The sequence below is a fragment of the Carica papaya genome, chromosome 3, assembly GCF_054855325.1.
Source record: "Carica papaya isolate Zhongbai chromosome 3, ASM5485532v1, whole genome shotgun sequence".
Lineage (NCBI taxonomy): Eukaryota > Viridiplantae > Streptophyta > Magnoliopsida > Brassicales > Caricaceae > Carica > Carica papaya.
The window spans coordinates 7,323,696-7,348,185 of record NC_142311.1 but is presented as its reverse complement, the minus strand read 5'-3'; the positions used below and the strand labels follow the sequence as shown (position 1 = coordinate 7,348,185).

General features: G+C 33.9%; 2 protein-coding genes across 3 annotated transcripts in view; both read right to left on the bottom strand.

Annotated features, from left to right (window-relative positions):
- Positions 1-2,536: 2,536 nt before the first annotated feature.
- On the bottom strand, positions 2,537-9,671 carry LOC110816577 (Homeodomain-like superfamily protein). Its single transcript, XM_088215397.1, has 6 exons — positions 9,279-9,671; positions 5,770-5,846; positions 3,931-3,985; positions 3,600-3,678; positions 3,447-3,516; positions 2,537-3,152 (listed from the first exon to the last, which is right to left on the bottom strand). Exons 1-6 carry the CDS (start codon positions 9,478-9,480, stop codon positions 2,703-2,705), a joined length of 933 nt encoding a protein of 310 aa, XP_088071523.1. The 5' UTR covers positions 9,481-9,671; the 3' UTR covers positions 2,537-2,702.
- Positions 9,672-14,756: 5,085 nt separating this feature from the next.
- LOC110825129 (uncharacterized) overlaps positions 14,757-24,490 on the bottom strand; it is a 34,491-nt gene continuing 24,757 nt past the window's right edge. For both annotated transcript variants that reach the window (XM_088215396.1, XM_088215395.1), the window contains 4 exons: positions 20,646-20,837; positions 18,969-19,412; positions 15,367-15,502; positions 14,757-15,185 (listed from right to left, as the gene is read on the bottom strand). In XM_088215396.1, the coding sequence (XP_088071522.1) occupies positions 15,380-15,502; positions 18,969-19,412; positions 20,646-20,837 (759 nt within the window). In that variant the 3' untranslated portion in view covers positions 14,757-15,185; positions 15,367-15,379. The remainder of the gene's footprint in view (positions 15,186-15,366; positions 15,503-18,968; positions 19,413-20,645; positions 20,838-24,490) is intronic.

The window sequence follows — 24,490 nt, the reverse complement described above, 5'->3', positions numbered from 1 at the left end:
AAAAAGATTTTTACTTTATAAATTATTTTCAGTTTATTTTTGTTCACCATTAACGTTAACCGTGAAATTTAACTTTCTTATGCAATCCCTAAAAGTGTTATCATGATTGAATTGATCCCATAGAAGGGTAACTGGGAAGTAATCACTGGACTAAGTTCTTTCTGGTAAAATTGTAATGCCCGGAAATTTGAAGAAAAAAAATTTATTATTAATTATTTTAATTAGAGTTAAAAAAAAAAAAACAACGCCACGTCAGCAGACCCAGTCAGCAGTCCCAGCCAATCAGGACCTGCCACGTGGCAAAACCACGTCAACCGGGGACGGGCCACGTTGGCGATCCGCGTACGCGCGATCGGATGGCCCAGATCAAGCGTGCGTACGGACGGTTCAGATGCAATCGTACGGACGGCCCAAATTAAAACAAAATGGACGGCTGAGATCAAAAGGCAAAAAAGTATAAATAGAACCCCCACAACTGACCACAAAAACCCTAGCTGACTGCCCTCGCCAGAGAAGACGAACCAGACGCCGGAGACGCCGGCCGCCGCCACCCGCCGCCGCACCGGGGAGATTTCCGACCGCCGATCGAGGTAAATTTCATACCCCCGACTCGTTTTTCCACGCTGATTTCCCCTGTGGCCAAATCGGAGCCAAAATCCCGGCCAAACGGCCGAAAAACACGGCCGAAACCCAGCAGCGCCGCCGCGCCCCTTCTCAATTTTTGCCTCCGATGAGGCCCTTCCCGGCCTCCGTTTGATGCAATTTTTATATCACCGTGATCACCATTCTTTTCTCTACAGGTTGATCGGAGCCGAATCACCAAAACACGAACTTCACCGGAGAGCCGCCGCACCCGAGAGCACCACCGCCGGTAAACTTCGGTTTTCCGTAATTTTTTGGCCCCTCGAGGGTTGTTTTATCGCAAGGACCGATGCAAGTGTGGGCGAATTCGGCCAAAAAAGGCCAAACCGAGGCGAATCGCCGTCGCCGGAGCACGGCGGAGCCCCCGTGCCGGAATTGCGATATTGACCAAAAAGGGGCCCTGGGCCTAATTTGAGATTTTTTGGAACACGTGCAGGTACCAGTAGTGCGTTTCAGTTCCCTGAAAAAAATTCAGGAAAAATTAAGAACAGCTTGTAGGCGCACTGTGAAGCCGTGTTCGGACCCCGAAACGAGTAAGGACCCCTCACTCTATTTCCTATCACGGTATTTAAGTTCAATAATGATAAAACGGTATTTCTTGAATCAACGAATGTGTGAAATTGCTTAAGGTCGCTAATGGAGCCCGAGTCTAGTATGTTTGTCGGTTAACTGTTAATTGGCCTATTTTACAGTTTCAAATGCAGTATGAGATTTGATGTTTTCATTTTATAGTTTCGTGTGCATATTTTACTGTTTTATTGATTATGGATTGAATGACTGAGATACTGATGCTGTATGTTGCATGTTTGACATAAATTACTGTTTTGCTTGTTTGTATGTGAATTGATGATGCTGACTGAGGAAAAGGGGAATGAAAGATTATGTAAATTGGTAATTGTATAATGTGGTCAGCCTGACTAGATATCCTGGGAGATGGTGGACGGACCGGGTCCGTAGGGAACCCTACCGGGATTGGAGTCTCTCATACCGGACGGGGTATGAAGACTTTATGTGTTTTGGCGCCCATACCGGACGGGGTATGGGCGCCATCTGATTTCAAGTGTTAAGGGTTAACGGGTAGCGGGACCCCTATGGATCCCCATGGATACTAGTGGGCTGGTAAATGAGGAAAAATATGTTGTGTAATGATTGAATTACAAAAGGCGTGATAAGTATCATGTTATACAGTTTATATATGATTTCATGATGATGATAATATTATTGCTTTCGTATACTGTTTTATGAATTTCACTGAGGTAAGTGGATGGTGAAGGATTTATTATTGATAAAAGAATTTGTTGTAAATTATGCTCCATTGGTCTTTTTGTGTTTTCTACCCACCTTTACCTCTGTGACGGTGAGATATCGTGATGTCTTTACTGGGTTAGTGTAGCTCATTCCTTATTTAATCATTTCAGATCAGGAAGACATTGTTCCCGAGCCCGTTACGCAGGAGGACGACGAAAGGGACGCCTAAAGACTCCATAGTCATATTCGTAGCTTTTACTTTCGAGTTTCTCCTCTAGGTAATTTGATTTTTTATATTTTGTGACCACGTTTTTTGTTTTAGTGTAAAGGATGTTAATCGAATTTTTAACTTCGTTTCCGCATTTGATATTTTTAATACACATTTCATTTTAAATTTCTGAGGCCATTACAAAAATTATGCTGGCCTCTCCCATAAATCCAGGTTAATTTTCATTTCAAAATGATAATCTTTGCTTCTGATTTGGACACCTAGTTCTATTTTCAAGTTACTACTAATTAAATAGAATATAGTTTTATGTATTTATTTCAGTTGAGCAAAAAAGAATGAGCAACCAGCCCTCCCAATCAATGCTGGTGTGTTTTGTTATGTCAAGGTCAACCAGAGAGTAAGGTTAACACAAAGTCATAAAATAAAGGTATCCCCACATTCATTTGGATCTAGTTAAGAATATACAGACCATTGATATGGTGTAGTAAGGGAAATTTAGAACTAGACAAGGCACAAAATGACAAAGGGAAAAGAAGAAGAAAGAAGAAGGTTCATCATCACTAGGATGGAAAGATGCTGCTACTCAACCAATATTAGGCATCATCCATTCCACTTCCTGCCTCATGTTGCTTTCCATGGCCAACGAGTCTCCATTTATGAACAATGGTCGTGGTCTCTTCTTCATGGCAGCCACCTGTGATGCGGCTGCGCCCACTGGAGAAACTGGGCTTTCCGTGGAAGTTAAACAGCTTTCAACAGAGCAATCACCAATTCGTGCTGGCAGGTTAGAAGTGTTCTTATTTTCTATGGCTGCAGCAAGTTCAGATAAGGAAGGCATTTTTATTGTCTCGAGTGGGATCACCCCCTGACATTCGTTGGAAAACTTGATAGCAAGTTCAGAAAGTTCTTCTCTGGCAGCTTCAAGCCCAGCTGATGCAGCAGCCTGATCACTCAAGGCTTTACGAGCCTTTTCAAGTATTGACTGTAGGTATTTGCTCTGTGCTTCAATCCTAAGCTGGACATGACGTTGAACCTGCATGTAGTCGAACCATATCAGGATACTTCTACCAAAAATAATAACAAACTGGAAAAATACTTGAGAATGGATATTTTTCTCCAAATTTTTGAAGAAAAAGGAAAACTCGGACTTCGAAAAACAATTAAAAGGTCAATTTTCCCAAAAGCAGCTTATATACTGGTCTTTACCCTGCTGGGTTTATTAAGGTCCAAGCATACTTGAAAAGATGGTTAATGCACAGTTCAAACCCAGTGCACATAAGAGATTATTTAGTGATATATCAAATACACAACAAAGGAAAACACTAACCTCCAATTGTTCATGCAGTCTTCGCTGCACTTCCATCTGGACTCGTAAAGCCTCAGTAACCTGGTAACCACTGCTTGAAGGAAGATAAATGACAATTACTTGATTACAGAGACTGACAAGTTTTTGCAATTGGAAAGAAGAAGATAAACATACTCATTCAGATCTTGTGCCACCATCCTTGATGATGATGTTGACGATGAACCTGTATCCTGACTTTCTCCAACACATGAGGCTGTAATGCCAGCTAGATATTATTACCGACTATGAAAATATTGCACATTCAAATTTTATTTAAAGGTTAAAAAAAACAGCCACAGAACTCTTCTTTTCATGGTGGCTGAGCTCCTAGTTCAGACAAATGAATGGCTTCCACATACTTTGAACAACTTCAGATATTTACAGTATCATGGTTTTATTTGGATTTGAATAATAAACAAAATGCAGTGATAAAGAACACATAGGAAAACAGAGATTATGAAGATACCATCCTTAGAGTTGTCAGTTGATTCCTTGCATGACTGCTTCCCCAGCCGGTATTTCTGCAAGTAACAGGCATCAAAAGAAGAAACAAAGGGAACGTTATTATAGTAACAAACATAATATCTAATCTACAATATTAGCAGAATAAACTCCAACAATAAAATAGGAAAGGAGATTTAGGGTGGACAAAAAGTTGGAGTCTCCACAGCTCCAGTTCCTCTGGGAGAGACTCTTGAGGAGGTGAGATGTAACCATTTTGTGGCTTGGGATATTATGAAACGGCCTTTTGCTTTGGAGGCCTAGGCAAAAGATCCTTGACCACCATAAATAAGGCATTATTAGCTAAGTGGCTTTGGAAGTTTATATCATGTAGCAATGGCTTCTGGGAAGAGGTGATTGCTGCAAAATATGGGCTGGATGGTAGGGGCTGCAAAACAGCCAGGATTGCTCACAGTTACAGAACTAGCTTTTGGAAGTGGTGATTAGTTAAGATTGAAGCTCTTCCTTTGACTAATAGATTTTTAGGCGATGATTGATCCTTGAGCTTTGTGGACAGACCAGAGTTGTAGTGGTAGTCGTCCCAAAGATTTCCTAGCACTTTTTGCTATTGCTAGGGATAAGGATGCTTTGATTAAGGATACTATGGTCAACAATTGCATCTCTCCTCTTTTGTGGGATATCAATCTATATGGAACCTGAACAATTGGGAGATTGTTGATATGGTCTCTCTCTTTACTCTTCTTGATTCTTGCCTTTTTGACCTTGCGGTTTGTGATCGTCGTATATAGTTACGCTCAAAAAATGTTTTATTCTCTTTGAGATCTCTTTGTCTTAACCTGTCTCAAAATAATGTCTCTCAAGGTTCCTGTGGGAGCTGATTTGAAAGAGAAAAAAACCTCCCCTTGTGTGGCTTTTCTTGCTTGGGAAGCCGTTTGGGATAAAAGTCTAACAACAATGATTTGAGGAAGCAACGAGGAAAGATCATCGTTAATGGGTACTTGTTGGGTTTGCAAGAGAGCGAATCCCCTAATCAAATCTCCTTCTTCGGTGTGCGGAGGCTAGAAGGCTATGAGATTCATCTTTTTCCTTCCTGAATCTTTCTTGGGTGGCCAGTGACTTGATTGAGGATGATTTATGGCCTTGGGATGGTATTAGGCTGAATAAGACTAGGAAGAAAAAACATGTTTCTCTTATTCTGTTGACCATTAGTTGGGTTATCTAAAAGCAAAAAGGAAAAAAAAAACAAGATGGTTTTTGAAGGCATTATGTCTCCTTTTGCTTATAGTCAACCTCTCACCTATGGATGGGACCAAGGGAACCTTATAGATATTTTGGCTTCTTATCACAATCTATAAAGCTTATTTTGTATATTGGTGGCAAGCCTTTTGTGCCCTATTAGTACTATTTATTTATCCTTTCCCTTTAAAAAAAGGAAAGGAGGTTGCATGAAGAAAACATAATAGACATGAGTTCAGAATCTTGGGCTCAAAATGTCTAGACCCTCTTCATTTGTCTAGCATGGACGTTGCTGTCACACAATTTCAATATAAGAGAGGCACTTCAGGAAACTTCCATTTGATAAATCTTCTATATTCCCCTCCTTTGCCTTCCACATTTACAGTATAAAAGAGGTAAGTGCAGATTCTTGCATTCAAATTCTTTAAACTCCTCTTGTATCTCCAACTTGTTGCTTATACTTCATGCACTCTAGTAGTGCTAAAAAGAATTAGAATCTTATTGTCTCAAGGATGTACAGAAGATCTACTAGTTCCTGTCTGCCCATTTAAAGAACATAAGCATTGGAAAATATGGTTTTTTAAAAGAGATTGCAACAGCAGCAAACCTGAAGATGTGACTTCAGATGATAGAGGGTCAGGCCTTTTACTCCCATTGTTCTCATGATGGTCTTAGGCGTTGCTTCTGCAATGCATATCAAGAGAATTAAAAATAATCTAGAAGCCATCAGGCATTTAGATCTATAATAAGAAAAGTTAAGGTATACAACATAACCTTGTGATATAGATGTGCTTTTTGACACTTAAATGTTAAGGATCTGGACTGGGCAACAAACTCTACAGAAGCCTAAACAAGTGATGGTGAGCTGCATTTTGATATAATTGTCACTAGCAGCATATAATTCTGTACTGTGTTATCCACTCGGTACCTTATGAATAATATTCCTCTAATTTTCAATTCAATGTCCCTAGTAGCATATAACTTCTAACTCAGCATAGTTACACAGAGTCAAATCTTTTCTCAGCAGTAAGGTTCAGAAATGAGCAGTTACCAACAAAGAAATAACACATATTATATCTTTACCATCCAAGCATAATTGTTTTTTCCTCTTTTTTTTAAAAAAATTTCCAACAGAAAGAATCTTTGTCGGTAACATCAACATTCATTTAGCTTATCAACTCAGCTAGAGTCTTCCCCCATGCTTCAGTTCAACTCACAAGAAGAAACCGAGAAAAAAATGCATAACTGGATTCCTAAAGGAAATCTCAATGATTGAACATTTATTTAGATAACATGTAACCCCTAAGGTATAAAATCTACCGCCATTATCCTTCAAAAATTCAATTAAGGAATGTGTCTTACCTTTCGGTGTTTTTGTTAAAGGGATAATCCCCGTAATGAGGGAGTAGAACCCAGAATGTAATTTTACCTAAAAGATCTTTTTATGCAAATTCGTAGCAGTCCAGTCAAAGATTTATTGACTTGAGAACGTAAAGGGAGTCAAAATATATTCACTGAAGATATCTTTGGTTGCTTTGACCCATTGCACATGTTTTTTTGCAGCTTTGTGCACAGGACATCAGCAAGATTGTAGAAGACAAGTGTGTCCCAGAACGTAAAGCAAGACTCAAACTCACTTCTCATATCCCTTCCTCTCCTTAGTTCTATATGACATTTTCCTGAAGAATTCAACTTTAAAACATGTGAACAATGGAAAGAATGCTTCAGCGTGCAATCGGATGAGTTCAGTTGGTATGTAAAGGGTTGAGATTCTCATTAAGATCTAGAGTCTGTATTTTTACCAACATAAAGTACTTTGAAGAATCTCCTCATCTTATCCATCCAACTCTTTTTATAGAAGGATTTCCCTGCAGAAAGTTCAGTTTGAAAGCAAAAAGTGCTTAGCCATCAATAAAGACTCTGCATTTCTTTCACTGGAGTGTGAGAAAATGGCACCAGAGTGGGGGCTAAACATCAGGTACCAGTTGATAACTTTCACAGCAAGGTAAGTAAGAAGAATTGAGGGCAATGGTGGCAACAACAACAAAGTCACAGCCACAGCTGGCAGCAACAGGAGGATGGTAGTGGAGCATATTTCTTCAAAAGGCAAAGAAGAGATTATCAATAGACAGAAAATTGAAACATCCACACATGAAAAGATGGTAAAACCCATTTTCTCCAAAGGAATTGATATGATAGGAAGTAAATACAAAATCTACTTCAAACAGAACTGCTTTGACCACTCTATTATATCAAGAGTGCGGGAAACCGAGCCACTGAATAGTGATCATATTATATCCTCTATCTCCACTATTTTCACTGGTGATCTTTAAGGTTAGTCTAATGCTAGAATTTGCCACAACCAAATTGTCTTGTTAGTTCTATTTTGGCATGGTATTGTCTTGTTAGTTCAGTAATGCTGGCAGGAAAAAAGAACAAAAGGACAAGGAAAGGTGCAGACAATTAATGCCCCAATATGGTGTGGTGCTATGTGAATCAAACTGACACCTGACAAAAATAACCTGCAGGATTCAGTATTAGTGAATGGTAAACTTCAAGTAAACAGTTCAAAAACCAGCATCCAAGAGTTCACTCTTCACCAAGACAATTAAACCCAAGGTAACTTCTTATGGACTGAACTTTCGCAGCTTTTCACTGTTTAACCGCTGCCTTTTACTATAGCATGACTTATAATAAAAGTGGCAATACTTTTGGTTTGAGCAGAGAGGAAGTATATGTTGAGCTGAAGCTATGCAACCAAAACCATGTGCAGCTTCTGATCTTGATGTCTTGACAAAAATTTAACAGTTCACTCACAATTCATATGGTTTAATAACAGAAAAATCTAAAAGCATCATGAGGGTTCAAAGCCCGTTTGAGCAGTTGCAGCTTGAGTTTGACCCAACAAAAGAAAAACATCCGGGCAGCATGTATCATTTCAAATCTAAATAAAAGATAAAAAGCTGTAAACAGTAGACCAGAATTCTTTAACTGTTCGTTTTTTTCTGTGTACAAAAAAGATTGCGTGAACCACATATTTGCACAATAGTTAATGCAAATATTAGAAGATTCTTTCATAGATCAAGACAAAGTACAGCAGTTGATCCAATTTGTCTTACAGCTAAATCATCCACACCAACATTATTGAACTTGATGGTTCCAAAATGTAATTTTGTCCTTGTTCTATTTCTCTTTAGTACCTAGTGAGTAAGGCACGAGTACAGATTTCGAAAAGTTTACTCAACATTATTAACTGGAAGATTGAGAAGACTTAATATCAAAGTCAATAAACAAGCTAATCAAGCTACGAAAAATGTTTAAAAATAAACAGCACACTTCATAGAGATACTGCTATAATAAAATAAAGGAGAATAAAAACCAAGTAAATTGGTAATTTTCATGAACAGAAGAGATAGAGGGAGAAATTGGATAGCCATCTTTGACTTGGAGAATTAAAGTGAACTATGAACATGATCCATGCCAAAGAATCATGATTGGTCAACTTGATAAACATTAAACTGGAAGACTATGAAAGAAGATCTTTTTCACAAAGAAGGAAAGGACACAGCTCTCATTATATTGTTTTTATTTTTAAAAAAAAAAAAAAAGAACTTCAATAATTAACCACACTTAAACCATTTACTCACGCAACATGGAATCGACTATGAAGAAAGAAAAAAAATGAAAACTTTTTAGATGTAATTAATCTTTAATGAGAAAAAAATTGACTCCATAGCCACACCCACAGCAAAAACTGGACAATCACAAAAAAGGAAAAAATCCAGCAGAGCACACAGAATAATTAGAACACTACTGCATTCACGCTTTACGAGCCAACAGATTTGAAAAACGTAAAAACATTTCAAGAGTCCAGAGCGAGAGAACAGCTCGTTAACTCAAGAACAAAAACTCGATTCAATCCAAACCCAGAAAAAGCCGTATTTAACTTACCCAGAGAAAAAAAAAAAAAAACACAGCAAAAGATGAGAAGATCCCATTTAAAGCCAACCACAGGAAAATTTCACCCCAAAGACAACCCACATTTTTTGAAGCCAGCAAAACAAGAAAAAAGAAAAAGTAGATAGGTAGATAACATGTATAAGTATAGACACATACTGTCAGGGCCGCCGAGCTGGGTGACAGCATCAACGAAGCGTTCATGGAGCTCGGCAGTCCAGCGGAGGCGGGGCTTGGGATCTGTTGTCAAAACGAGACAAGCATCACCGGGCAGGTTGGTCCCGTCAAGCGAGCCCTGATAGTCCGGGTGACCACCAACAACGCCGCCATCTAGCGGCAAGGAGTGAATCGCAGAGTACATTCTGTGTGGTTTTAGTGAAGAAGGTAAAAGCGTGAGAGAGAATTGGAAGGAAGATAGATCCGGATGGAGGAGGAGTGAAACGGGTCCGGGGCTCGGAGCCCCGATATGGACAGGGAGGAGTAGCAGAGCACTGTAGAGAGAGAGGAAAGAAATGAAGCATGCAGAGGTTCAGACAGCGATGTGCTGTTGGGTCTTTGTCTATCACTCTCTTCTTTTTATTTATTTATTAAATAATAAATACATATTAATTTTGTCTTTATAATAAATTATTTATATTAAATAATAAATAATATTTAAACATATTTATCTCTTTCTATTTTTTTCTTAACTTATGTCAATTTATTATGCAATTTAAATAAAAATAAAAAATCGATTTTTCTCATTAAATTTATTAAGATAATCAGTTCTCAATTACAAAATATATGGTAAATGAGAATGGTGGTTCTTGAATTTCTGATTTGATATAGTTAATTAGTGAATATTTATTTTTTAATTATATATATATATATATACATATACATATATGTTTTGTATTTTATGCTCTTAGTTGTCTTCCTATTTTCACTTGATAACAATTTGTGAATGTGAGATATGAATTTGTGACGACAAAACAAAAATTTTAAAATATTATTTAATGGCTTATATACAAAAATATATAATTATTGTCATTTATATATTTATTATCCATAATTTTGATAGTTTTAATAGTACTTGAAATTTTATTTTTAAAAAAAAAAATTAAATTGAATAATTTTGATTGGGTTGCCAACTTCAAAAGTTTTGACTAAATTTAATTTTAATATTTCTTAATTTATAATCTTTTTAACAACCTATTATAAAATACACATTTTTAAATTTGAGATAGTGTTATAATATTATTGCAATTGCAATTGTATTGTGAAATAATAATAATTTATCATAATATTTGATTTAATAATATATATATTTTTTAAAAAATAGATAATGTAAATATTTATCAATTGGGTAATATTATCCATCAATCATAATATAATATAAATAACATTTAAATAATAACAAAATATAATTTAATTTAGATCCTAAAATATCTTGTCGAATTAGAGATGCACAAATCATCAAATTAAAAATTGGTTAGTACTCAATATTTTTTTAAAAAAAACTATAAATTTATAAATGGTAATCATAACTCTATTTATTGAATTTGTATAACAAATAAAATTAGTAACCAAATAAAGTCTATAATCCTAATTATGATTTTAAACTAAAACTTTTTCAATGATCACATCTATAATACAATCACTATTCAACCAAGTAAATATTATAATAAAATCTTTATCAAAATAATACATATTATATTTTTATTAGTGATAACATTCGTGAAATATATATTTTAGTATTTGATCAAATTATGTGAAGCCAAACATTTTAGCTAGGCATAAATTGTAATTAAAAAAATAAATATCATCTACATTTTGCTAGTATTAAAAATACTTAGATCTATATTTTTAATTATATAATTTTGGATTATGACATTAGAGAGGTCCACGATTTTAAAAATCGTTTTAGACTATTTGATTGATTTGTAATTACTTTATATACAGGTGTACTCTTTTAGTAAAATATTAATAATATCCACTAATTTTTATTTTTATTTTTTAAAAATTTACATAAGTCAATTATTTTATATTATATAGATATATTATGGTATTTTTAATTAATATACTTATTTTAAAAAAAAAAATGGGTAAACCATATTTTAGTTGTTTTTAATATGGAAAATATAAAAATTAGAAAAAAAAAAAAGAAGAAGAGAGAAATAGAAGATTACAAAGGGAGTCCAAAGAGATTGGAGGCCACAAAAATAAGGGCGGCCTATTGGGACCCTCCATTTACTTATTTCACTTTCAAACAAAAATTCAATTTTCAATTTATTTATTTTATTTTTATGACGGCTTTTTGAATTTATTGCATATTTATTACTTTTTTTAAATATAAACTTCTTTCTGCCTGACAATATCTGTCATCCCTGAATTTTCAATCATCTTTTTTTTTTATATATAATTATTTTTTTAAACAAATAAATATATATGTATATATAAAATTTCAATTATTTTAGATTACATAGATATATTGTTAATTTTACCCTCATCCAATATATATTATTGGCTAAACATTTATTTATTTTTATAAATTAAGAGGCAGAACATACATTTGGATTATTAATTATATAACAAAGATATTATCTCATTTAAACTAAAGACAACAAAATTTGCAATTGAAAAAGATAAAGAAATTATATATATATATATATATATATGTGTGTGTGTGTGTGTATAGATGATGAACAACAAGACAGCTAATATACAAAATAATATTAGAAGAAGACTCTAATCATCAGAGTTACAATGTATCTCACACATGATTGGGGACTGCTGCATACCCTGTACATACATACATACATACATACATGTAGATACACTCATGTATATATAAACTCATATTTCTTAAGAAAATAGTTAAATTCGAACTGCCCTTTTTATTAAAATGTTTTGGGTCCATTTGTATTTTAAGTTATACTTGCATCCTATTATTATTAAATAATCACACATTACCTATTTTATCACATGATTATACAACGATATCCTATTATACATCTATCTATATTAGCTAGATACAGTGTATGTGTATATAATAACCTCTTATATATTAATTTGTAATTATAATCATAATTAGAATATTAAAAAATGGATATAATATTTGGTACATGTATTATTATATGTAAGTCATATGGAGGCTTTAATTAATGGATTGCGACAATATCTTTTTTGGGTATTAATATAATTAAAATTGGGTTGGTTGAGGGTAACCAATTTCATAAATAATAATAATAATAATAATAATCATAAATTATTATTATTATTATTTCTATTCATTCTATAATTTTTATGTCCACTTAATGATAAATATGTGATTATAAATAATTAGTTTGATTATAATGTTGTTAGAGAACCATATATATTAATTAAATTATAGAAATATATATATATATATATATATCAATCATAATATAATAAAAATATAAAAAAGAATATAATTTAATTTAAATTTATAATTGATAAAAAAAATTATACCATTTAACATGAAATAAAAAGAAAATATTATTATTGAAGTAGGATAGGTCCCATAGAGAAGAGTGTGAGGAATGAGACATTTTGTGGGTGGGTTGTGATGTTATGAATTAAAAAGTCAACCGATGGGAAGGAAATGGGAGGGAGGACCACTCCTAATTTCTATCACTTATATGCCTCAAACTTCCCATAACTCCACTAACCCAAATTTTGTCATCTACTCAAACCATTATTTTATACATACATACACACATACATACATACATACATACATATATATATATATATATATACATACATCTACTCAAACCATTACTCTCTACAATTCTTTCTTAATGCATTGCAATTTACCAAAGAGTTATCAATTAAATGATCCAAAAACACACATCTCATCTACATTTGAGTTATCAATTAAATTTCAGCAGAAAATATAAGAGATATATACATACACACACTTCATTATCGTTTGGCAAACAACACGAGGGTGCATTATTCATACACAAACAATAGATTGAATTATTTTTATCAACTTAAAAATTTGAAAAAATCGATTTCTTAATATATATATATATATATATATATACTACATACAAGCACTTTGTAAAATAATATAGAGGACGGATTATATATTATATGTTGAGCATAGTTTATAGATCGCCCCCAGAGGGAAAAAGTAAGTATAAGACAGGTGTATCACCACATGGCTTAGTTGATGATGCATCTCTCTTGACCTAATGTTATATCAACTGCTCCTAGTCACAATAAATATAAATAATAAAATTTTTTAAAAAAAATAGCATCCTTTAATTTATTATCAAAATCTTCCTTTTTTTTTTTTTTTTTTTTTTTTTTTTTTTTTATACAAGTTCACATGTAAGCAAATGTAATATAAAGAAACTGAGTAGACCACCTTAGTGTATCTAAAGATATTTATAGATATTTTTTTTAACCCAAAAAAAAATAAATAATAAATGTAAAAGTAGCTTTTAATAATTGACAAATAATATAAAGAAAGATTTTAAAAATAAAATTCAACACAAAGATAGTTCTGACAGATTTGTCAACTTAAGGTACAACAATTGGGGAAGAATTTCAGAAAGATTTGAATCAAAATGCAGCTTGAACTTTGTTCAGTCTAATCTGGTTCATGTTAAATTGTATGCAACCATAGCTAAGTAAATGAAAAGAATGTCCTTAAAGATACATACATATATATAGATATATTTTTTTTTTGAAAAAAAAAAAAAAACTAGTACCAAATACTCTACATGCATGTTCTGAAATCTGGCTTTACATGGGAATTTTGAAAATGGATAATCTCTCTCACTTTTTTTTTTTTTTTTAAGAGAAAAAGATAAAAGAATAATATCTGCTCCTTCAAAACCATGTCTGGTAATGTACTAACTACAAAACCTAAACATGTCCGAATGCAAAATCTGATTTCAATGATATCCTCTTTGTTACATCAACAGAAAGCATACAAGTTACTGGAAGAAATAGAGATTGTTTTCTACCAACCTTCACATCTTTCACTACACCAACCTTACACAAGTAACTAAATACAATGGTGTACTTAGTAGATCTAGGATTGAATTCAACAATGTTCAGGTAACCAGTAAACAGTATAAAACCTTAATGTACGAATTACTACTGTGTTACTTGAACTGTTTCATATCTAATTTTTAATTTTTTATGGATAGAATAATATTATTGATTTTAAATAATAAATATATTAGATTCAGACTATTCTTTTTTAATTTTAATAAAAATATTGCATTGTTCATGCTAATAATTAATTTTAAAAAATATATATATTTTTTGAAATAAAAAGTGTGTATAATTTCAAGAAAAATATTAAACAACTCGTACTAATAAATGAGTCAGAAATAATAACATATCACATGTAACTACGTCCATCGTGGGGCCACCTATTTGCATAGCAGAAGAATAGCAAGCTTACCAAAAATTTTGAAATGTAAATGCAATTAGTATAAGATCAAATCAAGTACTTCTATATTTGTGGATATATAGTACTGTATTAAACAAGTGACTTTCATATTAAGGATAAAAGGGTAAGCAAGAACAAGCAAAAAAAAAAAAAAAAAAGAAAGAAATTCTTGGTGTTTCAGTATCCAGAATTTCAAATTTTGTACCCAAATGTGAAACAAATTTATTTTACCCAAAAATAAGAAGCAATTTTTTCATTTACTTTCTTTTTCAAATTTGGTCTTACTTTTTGGTACTAAACACACAAGACCTAACGCTCTGGTAGAGTTCAATCCTATGAGATTATCTTTACAAAGGTAACCTAATAGTTAGGGCAGTGCTTTCATAAATTTACTCCACAGAAATTTTGCTACGATCTAGATAAAACCCAAAATACATTAATATTAAAACACAATAATTAAAACCAAAAAAAAAAAAAAAAAAAATAAACCTATTCTAAACTTACTAATCAAATTCTAAAACTTCACAAACATAATTTAGTTAAGGAACTTTGGAAGAAGATGTGGACATACCATGACCACCCATCAAACTCGCATCCCAGTGAAATCCAGGGCGGAATGATCTCAAACCCACACGTTTAAGATTCCAAGCCTGTTTTATATGGAATGTAATTTCTTAGTCTTTTTCTTTTTTGGTAGGAATTTTCAGTCAATTTGCCGTACTATTCTTTACTTATCCAAGTTTGATGTTAATGCTGTTCTTTTTTTTTTTTCTTTTCTTTTTCGTTTTTTTTTCCTTTGAAAAGGCAGAAGGTGATGTGTTTGCATCCTACCTTGTAATGCTCCTCAAGCCGCAACTCGAGAACGCCTTTTATACCGTCGATGCATAATGCCCTCAATAGCATGAGTTTGATGGCTCTGCAAAGAGCCCGGCTGAGAGTCCCTAGAGACACTTGAAACATTTGAAGCCTGTGAAAAGAATAAGTTGACTTATGGATCCAGTAGAATATGCTTTTGCAATAGGGATGTATATTAATCTAATTAGTTATGTCTAATTATGTGATCGACCATAATATAACAATTGCAACCATATATCTCCAAAGAAGAGAGAGCACATACGTAATAAATCAGCCTTAGCATTGTGCAAAAGAGAATGTATTTATACATGGTTGCATGCACACAAGCATAAATACGTACAATACAGTTATATGCTTATAACTGAAGTTTAGTTTCCTGTTCCGATTCCTTCAAGCTTAAAAGTGCAGGGTTTATTTTATTGTGGGAGTGTTGGTCAAAATCCATTATGCATTTTAGTATCATGATCTATTTGCTTTCTAGGAATTATTTATAATTTAAAAAAGCTTCCTATTGGAGAATTAAGTTCATTAATAGGTGAGTCCATTAACACTCTTGTAATATTACTGGAGTCTATTTGTAAGATTTCTTTCAAAGAGTACAATCATTCAGGCAGAACCTACAATCTTTTAAGTTTGTGAAGCAATCATTACTATACTGTTTACATGTATTCTTCTAAGTCAGTCTCGGCTTTGTGATCAATATGCTCAGCATGAGAAACTATCAGTACCTATCATATTATGTTTGGCATAAAGAATATAGCTTTAGAACCTATAACTGCAGAAGAGATGAGTAAATTATAAGTGTCTACAAATCTGTGCCATCAATGAAAAGGATAAAAGGAGGAGCCTGTTGAAGTCAAGGGACAATAAGAATTGTCATGTTTTCCTAAGAATAAAGATCTTAGGATTACTCAAGGCCTTTCACTATCTAAAAAGAGTCCTGGTAGTTCACTGTATAGAGGAACCTAAGCTACTAACTGGGTCTAGTGATGTTAATCTCAAGAATGATGTTAAAGTGCATTGTCCATATGTAGAATTCATCCTCCCATCAAGATTTCACACCCTAAAAAAGTTATGTTTCCATCAGTTGGGCATTAAAGAGAATATCAAACCCAAATTTTGCTATATTTTTAACGAGAAGCTTGAATATCAAAGTTTTATATCATTCAACATTTCAGAACTTATTGACAAGTTTACTCCAGCCAAGAGAGAATAATATAGAATAAAGTTTAGATTTCACACCCTCCAAAAATTATGTGTTTCCATCAATATTGGCAATGAAGAAAGTGATCAAGAATAAATTTCGTGAAATTTTGATAGAGAAGCTAAGAGGTTAAGGTTTTACATTATTTGCCTAGAGACAGCAACACCGGCTGGACCCACATTACCCGCCCAACCTGGAAAGGACCCGAAGCATTCTTTTTTTATGAAAAATGCAGGTCCACGACAGGGCAGGTTCAGGTTGGCCAGAAATAATGATCAGGCCGGGGCGGGTTTGGGTTGTATGTTCAGAAACCTGTCCACACTCGCCCACCTATGTATATATCAAATGAGATTAAATTACATATAAATATATATACATACACAGAAATTAAAAACCATAGCCTAGCCTCTCTTCAGTTCTTTATTCTTCATTGTTACCCTTCTAAACATACCACCCACCACCACCGGGGACCCCACGCCTCCAGGTTCCAGCAAATCAGTCCAGCGGCCAACCTCCAAAAACACCATGTCATGGTTCCGCCAGCACCTAATAAAATCTAAGAAAAGGAAAGTTATTCACTTTGTAACTTCTGTTTGTAGCCTCAATTTCTTTTTTCGTTTTTCTTTCCTCTGCATATGTATCGGCATTCTTAATTTTCATTTCCTTCTGATTGTGACCTTTCTGCTTCAAAATTTTTCTTTGTTTGTTGAGACATTAGGACTATAACTACTCTCTCATCAGACAAGGTTTTCTTCCCAATAATGATAATGTTCTTAAATTAACATATTATTTCAATTTTAATAAAAAAGAGAGAGAGAGAGAGAGAGAGAGAGAGAGAGAGAGAGAGATGAGTAATAACTTGAATCCTTGGTGGTTTGCTGGTTTAGAGAGAAGCACCCAAATATCCAATAAAGAGTATATTGAGTCTATTGACTTGGCAGACTCTATTTAAATTTATGGAGGACAGCTGGTTTAGAGAAAACCCGTGATTTTTTTTTTTTTTAAATTTTGCATAATTTTTTTAATTATTATGATGTCATATATAGTCTGTCTGAGTCAGCACAGGTCAAATATGAACCTTCCAGATCTGTGCGAAGTGGGTACAGGACCTACTTTGTGATTGTGAATTACAAAAGGTTTTTGGTTATTTTTCATCATACAGATACCTAATTGTTTGTGGCAAGTGCCAAGTTTGATACTCTGTTGGGCTCAGCATGATTCAATTGAGCTTTCGTTGAAAGCAAGTTGGTGCAGACAAATGTTTTGTGGAACTCACCAATTTTGTTGCAAGCAATTCAAGAAAATCATTAAAGGACGAGGTTTTTTAATTTAGTTTTAAGTTTTTTTTCTTATTTTCACTTTATTTGATTTGTAACAAGCTTCAGCCTATGTAAGTTTCAGCTTGAGAGGAGTGCTAGAGAAACAGGAATCCTTCCTATGTACTCCAATAAAAAATGGTAGGTACTTTCAACAGTCTTTCCCTATAAAGTAATATCTTATTCATTAGATTCTATTCTTAGTTTCATTTTTTGTATTTATACGTATCTCAAATACATGTACTATTTCCAACTTAATAACAACCTTATGTCAGTTTATTCTTTTAGCAGGTAAAATCTAAGAAACCCTAAATGCTTTGTACATCTAGTACTGTTATAGTAGGTTTTTGTATTATTCATAGCTACTGTACACAAGTAATTTTCACCCCAAAGTGGTGCTATCATCCCTAAAAAGGTAGATTTCCTAACTTGCCCTTCATCACTAGGGATTTAGAAAAGAGTCTCCAGTGAACTTTCAACTCAGATTACTATTCCTAGATGCATGGAAGAAAGCAAATGAAATTACCTATTTTCATAAAAACATATCAGTAACTTCTTTACCTACTGCTGCAAGTTTTCCTTTTTATACATTTTGTGCATAATGCGGCCATTACAGTGCTTTCTACAGTAACAAAGGAGTTGTTGCCCAAGCACAAAAAAAAGAGAATATCTACAAATCACTCAAAATATCTATTAGGTTCCAAAATCTTCCTTGGAAGAGAAAAAAAAAATCCTAGAATAAAAAAACATGGTGTCCAGAATCATGAGCCCTTCAGTCCCCAAAAAAGAAAGTCAACAACCTCAGGAGGCCTAAGTTTTCTCTCTTTTGAAATAACCTATAGCCAAGGGAATAAGTGAGATCAACTTTTTCCTTCTCTTTATCACCTCATATACCATCAAAGTCCACTATAATATAATGTGACAACTTTACAACATAAAACACACTCAAACCTTGCAATAAAAATAAAAGCAAGTCTGAGAACCTTAAGTCAACAACAATGATGCAGCTGCATGAATACTGATATTGTACTCAGAAGCAAAAAGATGCAAATTGTTACCTCTCCAGGCCTTGAACCCGCAATCATATGCTCATTAGGGATCTCTCTCTGCATAGCAGATCCAAACTGGCCATGTCGAGAAAGTTCAGCAACTTGAGCCTCTAACAATGCAACTCTTGCACTCAGAGATATGTGCTTGGATGCTTCTTTTTCTAGTTGAGCCACAGTTTCTTGTGTAGTTCTTAACTCTTCCCTCAACCTAATTATTTCCTCATCTTTACCACTTTCTAGGCATACACTCATGGATTGAAATCGGCGAGAAGATAGGCCCCACATCTCTGAAGGTGTGGGACCAAAACCTAGACCTCGTACACGACCAGGGCGCTCTTTACCAAAAACCTTCAAGCAAATTTCATCCTCCCAGGTGTTATCCTCACAAGATATTGTGTCTTGCGAGGTCTTTGAACGATTATTACATCTAGACATGAGAGCTTCAAATTTTTCCTGAAAATCAATGATATTTTTACATGAAAGTTTTGCAATCACATATTTTCAAAGAATTATGCCACAGAAAACAGCAAAAGTTACATGATTTTAAGGTGTACATAACCATCCCAATTATGGAGAATTCCTTACAAAAAAATCTGTAACTAATGGAAAAACCTCTTTTTGTCAATGAGACAAGGCAGACCACAGAATCCCATGGGCAAAACCTTAGTTACTTATTAGCTAGTTTATGGCCCAGTATGACATTTTTTTTTTAAATATCTAATATTTTCCTCATTTGTTACAAAGTAAAGTTCCCCGTCAACACACTGGAGGACAAATCATTTGAACTTTCATGTCAAATCTTTTCAGAAAATATATAACAATGCTATAATTCAAACGTGTTCATGTTGGCTAATTTTTTAGTCATGCTCGGACAGCTAGAACTGTAAAATATGCACCATAAATAGATTACATATATCATGTAGTGACAAAATGAGGGCAGAATGAGAAATCAAATTCCAATTACTTCTGTAAAATAGCTTACTTGTCCCTTGCTAAATATACAAAGAAATAACTTTTAGTTCCCTGGTGCAAATTCTATGGGCTTTGATAAATTCAAAAGGTCTATTCTCAATTTTGTTTGAAATCTTGAATAGTAATTTTAATCATTTTGTAAAGAATTTCTATCATCTAATAGTTAAAAATTTTTATATAAGTCGGAATTTCCAAATGAATTCCACAAATGGAGTCCGTTTATTCCAAAATACATAGGCTACATATATTACATGTTCAATGTGCAAAGCTGATGATTATACATGAGCACTATAAAATTACTTTTAAGACAAAGTCAAAGTATGCATTATAAAATTATAAAAATTTCATAAATAGTAGATGTTAGATAACAAAAACTTTTCATATAATTGAATATAACAAATGTTTTGAGTTAAAAAATTTTAATGATGGTCCCAAGTTACCATGGGATATGCACTTGTGCATGAGTTTCTGAATAAAGTTCAAAAATATAATATATTCTCACATCTCTTAGAATGAATTATATTACTACAAACTTTTCTAGAGCAAGAAAAATCATGCTTCTGTTAAACATTATACTAAATAGATATGTGCATAGATGTAAGTCAATATCTTATAAGTTGGCACCTGGTAGGATCAGAAGAAAAATAAACATTTTATATCTAATATTCAACACAATAAACATGGGGAGCAATGGGAGAAATCGAAAATACTTACAGCAACTTCTGCTGCATGTTCATCCACGAAACTCCCATCCTTGTGTTTACGGGTCATCATGAAAAGCTCCATGCGGTTTGGCTCCACCCCGTTGGTTGTTTTCTCACTGCTGAATGTGGCAAAACTCTTTGATCCAGTGGTGTGGAGCATATCAAGTTTAGCTCGATTTCTTTTATTTGTTTCAGAAATCCTCTATAATTAAAATTAAAAATAAAATAATGTTACTTATAACCTTAACAAACCAGAATTAACTAAAACTCCAGCAAATGATAAAATCTTAGGTGAGAAGATATTCCTCTTTCAGCTTTTGTTTCATTACACCTTCCATTGATTGATCTATTTCTTAGCAGGACCAATCAATTTCAGTTTGGTAAACCTCACATGCTGCACCCAACATATATCAACAATAAAGTAGGTCCTACTCAAATCTAATCCAAAAAAAAAGGAAAGTTTCATTTAACACATTACAATTTAAGACGGAACATTTATTGTAATCCTTTTCTGGAATATCTAGATGATCCTCATAATTTTCTCTAGCAGGTCTACAACAATTAGACTATCCAGATTATCAATCCAAACCAAAGGGATTATCTTCCAAAAAGTTACTTTTCAAGAAGGAAACTGCTGTCTAAATTTTGTTCAGGTTTCTTCAGAGGTAGACCCACAGGACACAGCTGAGAAAATAATAATGGACTTGACTAGGCCTGAGATGGAGGCTAAAGCAGAACAACACCTAAAGTAAACACTATGGATTGTTTGACAGGACCAGGCTGTTGTATGGAAGATTCAGCATTTTCTGTCAAACATTTTAAAACTCGAGCCAATTAGTTTAATTTGACAATATTGGACCCCTAAAGTAAACAATCTAGTGTGATTTGTGGTGTCTGGTCGTTGTAAGGGGTATCGTTATGTTAGAGTCCCTCCTCATAGATTAACATCAAACCTGCAGAAATTTTTAAGTTTTTCAAGTTTACTGCCTTTATTGGTTTTAATATAAAATATGGCTCGTTAAGAAAGAACCTTACTATCTCTTGGGTAAATACTGAACACATTTAATGATTTTTCCCGATATATATTAGGAAGTTCTATCTTATTCTTAGACTAAGTCAGCATTCACACCCTAATACCTCTACAGCGACACATAACAAATCGGTTTTTAATACACATAAGTTCTATCTTATTCTTAGACTAAGTCAATATTTACAGCATAGTACATGTATAGTGCAAAATACTTGACAGAATAAAACACTTTTAATATACATAACTTCATAAGAACGTAAGAAAATAAAGACACTGGTCTTGTAACCGCACTTAATTTTTCTTTCTTCTTTGGTTCACCTTAGCAAAAGATGTTATGTTTCTATTTCTAGAATCATTAAGATCACTCTTCCCTCCAAATTGTGCTTGTTCTTAAGTGCAAAATCGGGATACATGAGAGCAATTTGATCAGCAAGCTCACAAGAGGCATCCTGCTGGGGAGAGTCTTTCCATGAGTAATAATTTAAAAGTGAACATTAAGAATCTGATAATCCAATGGAGCTTGTAGGGAACGAAGAGGAATGCCTCACCTTCCTGAATATTTTTTCGAAGTGTGGGAGTAACATCTTTCTGACTGTGGAATAGTTTAAGAGAAGAAACATGGAAAACTGGATGTAACTCAAAGCAACAGGTAGATCAAGCTCGTAAGCAACTTCCCCAGTATGCTGAAGAATGGAAAAAAGACCATAAAAACAGGTAGCAAATTTCAGAATGCGCTTGCTGCCCAATAATGTATGGCAGTACGATCTTAGATAAACCAGGACAGCAAGAAAGAAGCTTCGGTGCTGGACGACCATAGACTACTTCAACGGCAGTGGCCTTAATAGGAGAATAAAATCCAGCATTGTAAGCGTATGCAGCCCAACCAACCCAATTAACCCGTTGTGTGGGATGATCTCCTGTAAAACAATGCTAATACATCTCTACGGTTCACTTAACCACCTCAATTTGGCCATCCATTTAAGGATGATAGACAGAACTGAAAGAGATTTTATTGCCACTTGGCCTAAAGTAAACAAGGTCTTGCTTATTGTTTATCCAGGCCCAGGGATTGCAAGGATATATTAAAGGAAATATGTCCAAACTAGCTGATTACCATGATAGCAAGGATATACCCAGGTCCATGGATTGCAGAAAAAGGTTGATGGAAATAAACCAAGTGAGATGGCTGGTCTATGGAAATAATTAGATGATTACCATGATTTTCAGGAAGCTTGCCCAATAGACATGACTAATTTTAAAAAACTAGTGGAAAAAGAACAAATCTACGACTGAATTGACATAATATAGAACATGGCCAGATTCAGGTCCAGGTTCTTGGTCGGGATCCATTACCTTCACTATGATGGGCCTACTCCTATGTTCAGCAAGAAGAGAGTAACATAAATGTTCAATTGTAGACAAGGCAGGTTTTTGGTCACTGCCATTGCCTGTGAAAAACCAAGGCCCAGTCACTAAGGTATGTCAGACAAAGCTCATCTAACCTGTGATTACTGTGGTAAATCAAGACATACCAAAAAGATTTATTGGAAGCTTAATGGTAGACCAAATGGAGATTCTGGTTGTAAGCAAAACAATCCTACACAAACACAAGTTGGTTGACCTGTCTAAGACTTTTGACACGTTAATGACAATACGAGTCTCTAATGCTGGGAATTTTTCGAATGAAGAGGTACAAACCTTAAAACGTATTCTGTAATGACTCAACTCAATCATCTGCAGCAACTTCCTCCAACTTTGCCAAGTCAGGTATATGACCTTTCTTCCTAACCTTAAAAACAACAAAATAGCATGTGGATTATAGATTCAGGGGCTTCTGACCATGTGAATGAGTCTTTATGCCTATTTGACAAATAGATATCATGCTCAAGCAATGATAAAGTTTGCATTGCAGAAAAGACAATCACCTACCACTGATGAAGGCGTCATAAATATTACACCTTCCATTAATAATCTCCGACCTATAAGTACTATCACAAATGATTTTCACTGCAAAGACTCTACCCTACTTTGTGTCTTCCAGAAACTAAAAACAAGAAAAAAGATTATTGGCTACGGTAAACAGCAAGAAGGCTCTACGTGTTAATGGAGGTTGACAAGTTTGATTTCATGTAGAACCAGAACTATGATTGGAGAAACAATAGCCAGCAATCAACATGCTATTCAATTACATAGGAGATTACGTCATCCATTGTTTGTTTTTCTGCAAAAAGGTTATCATAGTATGTTCGGAATTGCAATTCAAAGTTGTCAGCATGTGATGCGTGTGAATTCGCTGAACATACAAGAACTTCTTATCTTTTGGTTAGTAATAGGAGTTTTGTTCGTTTTATGATTATTCACCGTGATGTATGTAATCCTAATAAAACTATGTAATTGTGTGGATCCAGATGGTTTGTCAACTTTATTGCTTGTTGTACCATAATGACATAGGCATACTTTCTATAAGCAAAACAAAAAAAAGAACGATTTAAGGTAATTTCCCAAAATGGTTTGCGCCCAGTTTGATAGAAAAATAAAAGGTTTTCACTCTAACAATGGCATAGAGTACATTGATGGTGTCTTTCACGAGTACCTAGACCTCCATAGGATAGCGCACCAAACTAATTGTGTCAATATTGTCAACTTTATTAGAGGTTGCTAGAGTGTTCGAAAATCCTACTGGGCGATGTAATATTGACAAAAACCTATCTTATTAATCAAATATCATTGAGAAAATTGAGTTTCAAAAGTTTCCTAGAAATTTTACAAGGTCCTAATACCTACATTATCTCTCCTAAGGTCTTTCTGTGTGTCTGTTTTGTTTA